This window comes from Engystomops pustulosus, chromosome 9, assembly GCF_040894005.1.
Source record: "Engystomops pustulosus chromosome 9, aEngPut4.maternal, whole genome shotgun sequence".
NCBI lineage: Eukaryota > Metazoa > Chordata > Amphibia > Anura > Leptodactylidae > Engystomops > Engystomops pustulosus.
This window is the reverse complement of record NC_092419.1, coordinates 94,104,633-94,116,375: the sequence shown is the minus strand read 5'-3', so window position 1 is coordinate 94,116,375 and position 11,743 is coordinate 94,104,633. Positions and strand designations below refer to the sequence as shown.

The 11,743-nt window shown below is 43.4% G+C and overlaps 1 protein-coding gene and 1 long non-coding RNA gene across 3 annotated transcripts in view; one reads left to right on the top strand and one right to left on the bottom strand.

Annotated features, from left to right (window-relative positions):
* PBX3 (PBX homeobox 3) overlaps positions 1 to 11,743 on the bottom strand; it is a 155,717-nt gene that overhangs the window by 4,310 nt on the left and 139,664 nt on the right. The window contains exons 6-8 of one of the 2 annotated variants that reach the window (XM_072123774.1): positions 8,397 to 8,562; positions 6,582 to 6,694; positions 4,078 to 4,167 (exon numbers count right to left, since the gene is read on the bottom strand). In XM_072123774.1, the coding sequence (XP_071979875.1) occupies positions 4,078 to 4,167; positions 6,582 to 6,694; positions 8,397 to 8,562 (369 nt within the window). The remainder of the gene's footprint in view (positions 1 to 4,077; positions 4,168 to 6,581; positions 6,695 to 8,396; positions 8,563 to 11,743) is intronic. The other variant, XM_072123775.1, reaches the window with a different exon arrangement.
* The window catches only part of LOC140076964 (uncharacterized), a 195,530-nt gene that overhangs the window by 146,109 nt on the left and 37,678 nt on the right, over positions 1 to 11,743 (top strand). The window lies entirely within an intron of this gene.

Here is an 11,743-nt window from a genome sequence, read left to right as displayed (position 1 = left end):
AATGGACAATCTCTAAGGCCATCACAGCTTTTAATTGTACATGTAGTTTTCAATGCAACACACAAGTCACTGGAAACCTGGAAGTCCCACAAGTCCTGAAGTTGTGTACAACCAGCGCCAGACCTACACACAGCCTCACCTGCTTTCATAATGTAATTGTAGCTTTTGTTTTTCTTGTGTGTTAGACTTATTTTTTTTTAAGCCATTAGTAGTTTCAAAGGAAATGTTAAGTTTCAGTAAGGACTGGTATCAGTTTCTGCCACATCCACTTCAGGTGTGTATATAGACTGTGTGTGTCTATATATGCTGTATGTCTGTATATGGTACTGTATGCAAACATGTATATGCTTTGTCTATATGGTGTGTATACACAGTATGTGTGTATATATGCTTTATGTCTGTATATAGTAATGTATGTGTGTATATACTGTACGCATGTGCGTTTATGCTATATGTGTATATATGGTATGTTTATACTTTATATATGTGTGTATATATTGTATGTGTAATCATGTATATAATGTATGTGTGTATACAGTATGTATGAGTGCATAAATATGTGTAATAGTGTATACATGTGTGCACATGAGAGTAGAACTGTATGTGTGTATATAAGTATAGAAGTGTGTGATTGTATAAACATTTTTTTGTACAGATATGTATACTTTTTTTTTTTTAAGTAGGATTGCCCCAGTCAAAAGGCTGCTATGGGGCCCAGCCTCTGTAAGTTACACCCATTTTCTGTTGAAGGAGCTATTTATGCATGACCACGCCCCTTTTTTAGAGGACACACCCTCAATAAATGTGGCGTATGGCATTTCAGGTGCAAATCACTCCAGTATTACTAATCAGATTAATACATTGACTGCCCAGGTGTGGGGGAGGTGTACCCGATGTCCGATCCGGCAGTGTATACTATGTGGTTCTGTGCCAGACCCATTTATCCACCTATGATCAGCTTTCTGCTGCCGGATCCCTTTATGTTACATGAGGTCACCAGCTCTGTGACATTGTCCCCATAACGTCAATTATCTAGCGAGCTTATGACTAATGCTCCCAACAGATGTAATGGCGGCTTTCTACGAGACGAGAGGATGTTGTGGTCCTATTAGCAGTGTCCATTAGTTGCCTGTCCTGGAATGCCCTGTCGCTGGTGAAGGGTTAAGCCCTGTGCATCTGATGTGGAGATGTGTTACAGCTCTGATCTATAGCGATGTGTTCACTTCCCGACAGCCAGGCCCCAAATATGTAATATCTATCACTCATAATACCTATCACTCTTTCCCCTATGTCCTTTATGGCTTTTCATTCTAATTTATAAACAACAAATGTGTCATATTTTTTAGCGCGCCCAGGCAGCGGGAAGAGACCACGTCAGTCAGGTTTCACCCCCCCCCCTCCCCCCTCCCTGCAGTTTTCTCTTTTTTTATTTATTTTTTTTTATTTTTTGCAAATAAATGAATCTTTCCTCTGGTGGTTTGAGATTACGCTGTGTGTTATAAGAGAGCGCCTTATCAAACCTCATCAGAAAAGATGGAATTCATGTCTGCTATAATGCTGCAGGCAATAACAGCTTCATATTTTATCATGTTGATAAGGATTTTGCAAACTCTCTGAAGCATTTCGGGATGTTTTAAATGAAAAGGGAAAAAAAAAAAAAACCACAGTGTAAGTAAAAGCCTCTTTCAGACATTTTCTTCTGGGTTATTATGAGTTATTTATATCCCCCTCCCAATACAAACCTATTTGATATTTTCAAATGTAGACGATTTGCGTATTTAATGATCGCCCGGGCGGCCGCCGCCGCCACCCCCGATCCTCCGAGCTCCCACACAACATTCTCAATCATTTGGGGAATCGTTAATATTGACTGACACTTGGAGGGAAGGAATACAAGTCTAGTGGATGACGAGGAGCCCAGATATCACGCGCTGGATTTTCTTTTCCGCTGCTGCAAACAGTTCGATTTTAGCCAAAAGGAAATATTTATTAAGCAACAATGGAGATGGAGCGATGTATTGTTCATTGAGTGTGTCTGTGGATCTCTTTTAGGCTGGTGTGTGGTGCAGGAGGGGGGAACGATGGGAAGACCTGTACATAATCAGAGCGCATGGCCCATGCTAGAGCAGGACCTGGGGTGATGTAATAGAAGAGATAAGATACAACACACATGTCTGGAGGGTCATCATATCCAAGATTTTCCAGGATTAACATATTGAGGTCATGAATATTAGATGATCGGGGGGGGGGGGTCCAATAACAAACCATCCTACTTCAATGGGTTGGACGTAGGAAGGTTTCCCATATTTACAGGATAGAGGATGATAAGCGATTCGGTGAGGGCCTGACTCCTGAATGGGAGAGCGGACCCCAAGTAATATACAGAACTAGGGCCCTGTTCTCACTAATGTGTGCATCCTGTAGTATGGAAGTGTCAGAAATTACAGAGCCCATTACATCGCTTGGCTTTGTTGGGCATTTTCACTCAATGTGAGTGTCCGAATTAGCTGAGCGCTGTATTCATCAATTTATAACAACACCATACTAATGAATGGAGCCGCAGAACCTGCCACTACACCCATTAGTGAGAATGGGGCCTCTTTTCTGTAAAATTGCTAGGGGACCCATTCTCTTGATTGGTGGGGGTCCAAGCATCAATCAGCTGGGTTTTCCATATCCCATGAATGGTTCTTAGCGGTCATGTTAACAAATTATGCTAAGTACAGCGCTGTGGTTTCTTCTGACTCCCGATGTGGTGCTGGACCCCCTCTGATGTGATATTGGTCACTGATCCTAAGGGTATGGATAAAATCCCAGAATTCAGAATTGCCTACAAGCTGATCACATCCGATAGTTTAGCATTATTAGGAAATTGTAATTATGTAAATGGCTTCCAGTAGTTTGCATGGAGAACAGCGCTCCTAGAGGCGGAGGTGTTACAGGAAAACAAAAAAGAATTGCTAAAGACTATTCACATTATGCAGATTTTCGGCTACTTTCATTTATGATATTAAAATCTGCTACCAGGACCTAGTTTTCCGCACTGTATGTAAAGAGTACAAGCCTTAAACGATCGCCTTGTAAGGTAATATCTAAAGCTGCCACTTTCCGAGCAGATGACATTTACAAGTTCCTATTATATTATACTTGGTTCCTTGTCTCCTGCGATTAAAGGAGAACGACCACTGGTACATTCTCATGGAGGGAAAGCTTCCAGTGCTAAATAGCAGGTGATCTTACAAAATGTCTGCTCTTCTGTGCTCTTTCAGTGCACCGGGGATTAGCCGGCTGTGTCATGTGGCGGACTGCTGTGATGTGACACGGTATTTATAGGTGGTAGAGAAATATCACAAGAACAGATACTGCGCTGTATTATTAATATTGACTCCTTACATAGGAGGAAGGCGATGGCGAGATCTTTGCTACGTGTTTAGATAAGATCTCGACAAGTCTCATGATGTATTGTCTGCAGCTCCTATGCAGACATGCGCTGCCATGGTTACAGACTACAAACAAATCCTGTGTAGTCTGATCCTATACTCAATATTTAATACTATGAAGCCCTGACCCGCCCCATTATGGGTCCATTTTCCCCTGTCATACACAGTACAAGGCACAGCATTGTTGATAAATGACAGCAGTGTGAACGCGGCTCTTATGACAGGTGCGCTTTAGATGCGCTCGCACACAAATGTGTCAAAAAGACATTCGCAGCTCCGTCATAAAATGTGCTTGTTTCTGCTTTAATCCGAATCGGTAAATCATGTTCCCGTTTTTTTCCATTCACTGATACGGATAACAGTGTGACACTGGTATACAACACAGAAGCGGGCTCACCTCCGCTGTGCCATCCATACGGGAGTCTCTTTATGGTGCACGGCTCGCCTGTAGCTGTGGCAAATTCAAAATTACAGAAAGAGAGTGTAACTGGATGGGTGCTGCTACATATGGGGAGTCTAAGGACCAAAATACACGAGCCTCACGTAACCTGTGCATCTGCTTAGTAATACATCCCTGGACCAGTGACCATTATACTGTACATGACTGCTACACCCCAGGACCCCAGCGAGTACTTACAGTTAGGTGATGAGGACTGTACAGTGAATTCCCTCCCAAGGCATCACTGTATCCGCCCGTCTGATTGATAACATGACGAAGGGTATCCACCTACAGGGCACAGAAAAACATCATGTATTACATTACTGTTCTGACGGTTCCTCGCTACGACTTATGTCTGTACTGTCTGTCTTGTAAGATGCACAATAATGGAAAGTATAGATCCCTGTTAGCTGGATAAAGAAAACTTTAAGAATGAAGAATTGCGGAAAAAGTTACCCACAAAGCTATGGAAGCCCAAGGACATGAACCCACTAACACAGAGCAGGGAGCTGTAGGCTTCTTCCTCTGCCAAGAGTGGAGTATGGGATTAGGTGTCCCTGGAAATACCGAACCCGTCTCCGATTACTACTGGTACTGGACGTCTCACGTCTTCTGAGGTGGTGACGGGAACTACACAAAATCTTGTCAAATGTCACCGAGAAGGTTGCATGAGATGGTGTTGAGGAGCGGCTGATATATGGAGGCCGGAGGGAGGTGATGTGCAGATGTGACAACGTGTAATGTGACACATGACAAATGCACTTTACAAAGCAAATTTATTGATCATGCTAAAACTACCATCTAAAAATCAGCAAACCGCCCCCAATAAGTTACATATACACATAATTTTATTTTAAAAAGTTCCCTAAAAGCAAACTGAAATGTAGAAAACTGTGCACATTCACAGGCTTCAGACCTTTGAAATGGAGCCATCACCTTCATTTCCAGAATGGAGGCCTAAACTCATATCACCAGTCTAACTACCATCAAAATCCATCAAGATAAACTAGGGACACTTACTCATAGATCCGGGCACCTTCTAAAATAAACTTTTTAAATTATGCTAATGAGCCTGAGGGTCTACCATAGACCTTTCTATGCTGTAGCTGCACAGGCTGCTACACTGTCTTGCCTCTCCCTCTGCCTGCAGACTCTAACAGTGGGAGGGGTAATTGCTCCTGCACAGTGTAACAGCCTGTGAAGCTACAGCACTGAGAGGGTTGTGTCTCATTAGCATAATTACAAAAGTTTATTTCAGAAGGAAGGAGGCCTTGGATAGCAAATATAAGAAGATTACTACAGTCACGGTGCCTGGATCTATGAGTAATGTAATGGATGGTAGATTTCATTTCATTTCATTTAATGGAGCACAGTCTTCCCCTTCCCTAACATATTTCCACTGGAATACAGATTTTAAGAAAGGCTCAAAATGGGTTAACAATATGCAAAAAACATCACTCCTATCTTCCAGTGCAGTACAGAATCTCCCCCAGGAACAATTCAAACGAAACCAAAAATAATAACAATAATCAATTAAAAAATGTTAATGATGCAAAGAGTTGTCCTATGGCATATGAAGAACAGAAGCCGCCTTAGTGAGGGGTCCGAGAAGCAACCTAGGCTAAATCCATAGATCACGTTTTAGCCCTCCTTTGTAAGTACACATACGAAGGAATCCCGACGTATCCTTAGAATATGCTCATAGAGTGGGATACATCGTCCGGAGGAGGAGTAAGCAGCCAGGGATTCAGCTAGTATGTGCACAGTGGAGGCCGGGGATGGATGCCATACAGTAGCATCCATCCCACATAGGCACCAATGGCCTCTGCTGAGCATATACTGTGTTCTACAGCAGGTAGCAGGATGATGTAGTGCAATCTGCTGTGTGTTTTCATCCAGTGTTTCCTGCTGGGTCTGACATATACTGGACAGACAGGGGCAAAAATGATACTACCGCCTGCCAGTATAAGTCTATGGACACATTTGGCATGTATGGTGAAAACTTTCTTGGCCTACTCTGTAAACATGCAAAAAAATATATATATGAACCTACCCTATATATATCTATGTAGACTATATATAGTCTGGCATGCTATTAGGCTACACAAGCATAAAAGTGTAATTTTTTCCCACATATCACTGTACTGTGCATGTGCTGGAGAAAAGACAGAGGATACTCTATCTTCTGGCGTACAAACATGGAGAGGGGAGGGGAGAGGAGCACTCACTGTTCCACCTCTCCACCTGAACGTATGCAAGCCCTTAAGGGCCTTTGGTTGTATTCTCTATACATGCACAACCCCAGGTATTCTATACCTCCCCTTTCATTGCATTTCCAAATCTGTGTCAGAGATGTCAATCTCAATCCCTGTTAGTATTATTATATTACCGGAATGTTTTACGGATAAATGCAGAGAATGGCTATTCTGAATGATGTGCCAGGCATATAATGACGATCACAATCTTATATGAAGTGGTGCCCTTATTACTCACAACCAACACTTCATTTTTATCAAGAGGTTCATACAAGACCTCTCTCCCGAGCACTCAAGTCAGAGCCGAAGGCATTCACAAGAGTAACATATGGCCTGTATAACCCGGGTAGCTGGTGCCAATTGTGTGCACACCCTGGGCTGGTGCATGTACTTTGGTGGTAGCTGGGGGAGGTGCACTGAGGAATGACTCAGGGGCGTCTCTCCTACCTGTGATTGCACATTGGCTCCAACTTGGGCCCCTTGGTAAGAATCCCCATTCAGACTCTGCATATTCATGTACATGTCGCCTGAATTTGGGAGATTAAAAGAACCAGAAGAACCTAGGAAAGGAAAGAGCGAAGGATCTCAGAGGATGCTTGAAAGAAAGTGCGAAGAAATTAAAAGAAGGGGTTTGAAAGGTTAGTAAAGCCCTAAGTGGTGTCCAGCCATGTTCTCCAGAGGCAACAACACCCAGCAAGTATTGTGCCTGTGCAGGACACTTGCCGGGTGTCCCAGCTGCATCCCTCCACACCCCATGTAGGATCAGGCCGGAGCGTTTGCCAGAGCAACCCTTGTCATATACATCCTAAACCTGACATACCTACGGTAACCCTTATTCATCAAGATCTGCAATGTTATCATATAGGAATATCCCGTTTACCTAAATTATCTGTTGTGTCCTGATCCATTGCAAAACAAATATCCAGACACAGGAGAAGTATGATTTGGGGGAAAGGGGTGCTCTGACAGTAGCCAAAAACTGTTGCAAAGGATCTTCTACTTTAAGATTGGATCCTTAGATATGGAAATTGGGACAATGGAGCATGTGACTATTTAAAGCCACACCTCCATGTAATATAAAATGTATATTAAGATGAGGTCACTTACTACACTTAAATGGGATTACTGATGGAAAAGTAGCAGTACTCACCTCCAAGATGATGCCTATAGTTCTGAGGGCAAAATCTACTCATGCATTGGCAATGGTTGGTTTGTAGCAGAACCTCTATATACTTCCATTAAAGGGGTTGTTCCAAGTATCCACAAGATAGAGGATAACCATCCGACTGTGAAGACTCACTAATTGGTGGAGGGGCAGGACGATGTCCGAAGCCGTCTGTACTTTCCCATCTCTGTTTTTCCCATTGGGCTTAATGTAGTGGCAGGATACATTCTCCCTGATTCTCCACCCATTACTGAGGAAATAATCACATTGTTGTGATGGGTGGGAGGGCTCCCAGAGGTTGGACCCCCACCGATCTTCTACCACCCCCCTAACCTGTGAATAGGGAACTTGGATATTTAAGACAACCCCTTTTAACTCATATTCATAGACGCTGTGAACTCAAAGAACACTAAAATACTATCACCCTTCATAACGCCCTATGAAATACTAGCATCTAAAGTAGGTTGTCCTGTGCTGTACCTCTGGATTCCCATGGGAGGAGCCTCCGATTCTCTGGTGGGCCAGTCTGACCCCATAGTATAAGTATACAGCCCACTGATGCTTTGTGCAATCCACTTGGAGAGACTGTATTCACAATACCAATCTATGCAGCCACAGGTTGTGCACCCATGCTCTATACAAATTAGGAATTAAAGAGTTTTTTTTATTTTATTTAAAGAGCCATTACCACCTATGGGCTGAAACAATCCATAATGAGCTAATAAACTGGTCCAAATTCACTGCATTCTTACTGCCCCTGATCAATATATGATGAACCTATACCCATGTATGTCTCCAATAGTTGCATGTTGTACGGTTGTTTATAATATGGTCTGTATCATGCAGAGCTTCTACTATGGGGGTTGTAGTCCAATAGTCGCCTCATTTTTCATTCATTGCTGAAGGCCACAACATGAAGTCCATAGCACAACCATCTTGTTGCTCATGACCCACACGTGTCAGGAGGCCCTACAGAAAGCTACGATATTGGGTGAGGACATATTTAGTCACCCTCCAGACTACACCTGTGAGACCACCCCTTGCGCCGAATTCTAGACATTATGTACCATCCTTTATCCAGAAAAGTCCAAACTTACCGGAATTTGGTGTGGTGGGAGAGCTGGTCTGGTTATTCTGCACAGCAGCGGCTACTGCATGAGCGGCATTCACGGCTGTCTTGGCTGCGTACAGGTTCGCCTCTTCCTGAAACTTTCCGATGTTTTTCTTGTACCTGATTCGCTTGTTCCCGAACCAGTTGGATACCTGGAGAAGGGAGATAAAGTTTTAGTATCGCTATGATTTAAGCAGTGGTCTACAATAAAATGCAATCGGCAAGGCTCAACCTTTTAGTTTCGGTAAACACTTTCAGTCACATGAATAATAAAAATACAGATAAAATGTCACTAGTGTCTGAGAGGAGGCACTGATGGAAGAGCGGAGGAGCGGTCTGCTGCGGACAGGAAATGTGAAATCCGTTAATGAAAGGTTATGATCTGCAGACATCTTATGGGTCATTCACAGCCGATCACACAGCGTACAAAATGTTTCATCATTGGGACATTTAAAGGGCATTGTCTCCTAATATCAGGCTAGTCCTGTGTTCTGCAGCGCAGTCATCTGTGGTGGCAATGGGTGGTTTTTGTTGCAGCTTATCTGCAGGTTCCTCTGCCCCTTCCTTGTGGCTTCCAACATTTGCATTGCAAAGGCTGAAATCTGGCAGTAAAACAATAACTGATATGATGCAGTTTACTCGTCTTTTTGCACGGCCTGTGGATGGGTTTCGTTAAATCCTGTTTATTGAAAGTTGTTAGAGTATAGCTGCCAGCAAACTGGGGACAGATAACCAAAGGCAATCTGGTCCACAGCCTAAGGGCTCATTCAGACGGCCAGTTCTAACCACACCGGTCCTCACCGTATTGGGTGGCCACGATGCTGATTATAGAGCAGGCCCTAAGCCTGCCTGGATTTGTGGGGCGGCCGCTCAGCTCCTATAAAGATGGGACCACAAACCACCGTTCCACCGTGTGCACGAGCCTACGGGTTCTTTATAAACCATTTGATCTCCAGTATAAACGATTATTTATGTGATCATTGATCCTTCTTAGTGTATATTCATTACAGTGTTGCGCTGGTTCAATACCTTTTCCTTTTGTTAATTGGCGTAGTAATATTGGACGCTTCTTAATTTTGTGGTATATATGATCTAGAGGAGAATATCTCCATTATATGACAGAGGGGAACCACAAAAAAAACCCCTCTCTTTAATCCTCATTTTACATCTTCATACAAGTAAGACGACTCTGAACAACTCTGTCGGGTGTATGAGCCCCTTTATTTCCATCCCCACGGTGCACGACTTTGAGGCGCTCAGTAATAAGAGAAACGCCTTGTGATATAAAATCCTATATTCATATTTTTCCAGCAGACTTTCCATTGTGACCCTGAGTTCATACCTCATTCGTAGAGTTTTCCCCAGCCGATACTTGGAGTTACGTTTTATACATTCTGCTTACCATTAACCTGCCAGCCAGCAGGGCAATAATACATTAATGAAGGCGGGCGGATAATTATTGTAAAAAAAAAAAAAAAAAATCAAATTACTGCTTTATTAACAGCTTTAGAAGTGAGCAAATCTCTGGCGTATGCAGACGAGGGACAATTCACCATTCTCCACAATAGCCGTGTCTAATAAAGGCTTTCTTCCATCCACTCCCCCCCCCCCCTCCAACCCCTGACCCCCCCCACCCGTTACATTTTAATATCGTCGGAGCCTTGGGAGGCCTCAGGGTGCTGGATATTCTTGACGTGGTATAGGAATCCATCCCAGCTTCTTCAATGCTTCTTAATCTTTAATATCAAGGCAATTAAAATTAATGACTGCCACTGTGGGCAGAGTTTCCCTGACATGCATTGTTTGATGGCATTACCTTGAGGTTAAACTAACGAGCAAGGTTTAATTGGAAGCAGCGAAGAGCGCGCCGCTCATACGTTAGGTACTGGTTAGGATCGGCGACTGGTTCACATGTGCGCAACATTACACCACCGTTCCGGACAAGATCTTACACCCGTGCCCCCTCCTGCCCTGCCAATGGCAAAGGATATTACAAACTACAGCCGGATTTACTAGCGAAAGGAGAAAAGGGATGTTTGTCCAATAAAATATTCTGCATTTTATATGCAATATTTATCATTCCTGTACATGTAACAGTCATTCATGCTACATACTGACAGGTTGATGGTTTACAATGTGATACCACGTAACGGGGGGGGGGGGGGGGGGGAATTCCTGTACACAACTGTACAGCAGAAGATGTAAGGGACCACATATACATATACCCTTGTACAGGTTGCCTATACCAATGGCCGCTTTCCTGGATTACTGGATGGGGGGCATGGCAGCCTCCTGAATGATAACCAATATTTACTCATCTCAATCGAGGGGGTCTCAGGCTGCTGACACTATAATGTATATGGGGGTCCCTTCTCCCTTTCATTACACATGCACCACCCAGCCGGTCTGAGCATGCATGTGTATAGGGGAGTGGACTGATAATACAATAATGAATTGTGGATGCTCTATGATTACTAGAAAAAACCCTCCACATCATGGAGACTGTTGTCTTATGACCTAAATCCAGAACTAGCTATTCCAATAAACTAGCTGAATAGCCGGGGGTCTACATAGAACAAAAAAAAAAAAGGCTGGATTTTCTCCATTTATCATCTACAGTAGGCGAGTTTTACCAATAATTAAGCACATTTATCTGCCAGGCCTTTCCCTTTAATGAGGCTGGTGATCTAATTCCATTTACTCATTCACCGTCTCCTACTACAGGGCATGAACGTCTTGTCGTGTCTTCCTGGCACTGCAAGGGTTAAATGGCAGAAGATCTCCTTGCTTGGAGCCCACATCCCAGAATCCCTTGCTATACAATGCTGCGGGCAGGCTGTCCCCCGTCCCTCGCTCGCACGCTTCGGAGGAAAAAAAAAAAAACACACACACACAAGAAGAAAAAAAAAATACAAAATAATCCTCGTCTGATATAAGAATAAGCATCTTTTCTTTCTCTCGCCGTCGCCTAAAGTCAATTAATGAATCGCTTCTAATTGCAGATTCGTTTAAGAAGGTTTTGTTTTGCTTATTTATCAAGCTAATTGCAGCGTTAAACATGGCAAGAGGAAAAAAAAAAACCCCTATAAATTATTAGGTAAATGCTTCATCTCTCTGCAGCGCTGCAATGTGTTTTATGTCGGAGAAAGCCGCTTTATTTCTTTTGCTGGAGAGGTTTTAATGAGACGACTGTCATGCACCTGTTTTTTTTATAAAAGCCCCTACAGGCAGCAGGCGCTCGCACCGCCGCAACGTACGCGCCACTTAGCCCAGGATTTACACAATGGCTGCAGCCCGTTACAGGGGTCACGTCTGACTATTGCACCGCTCTCC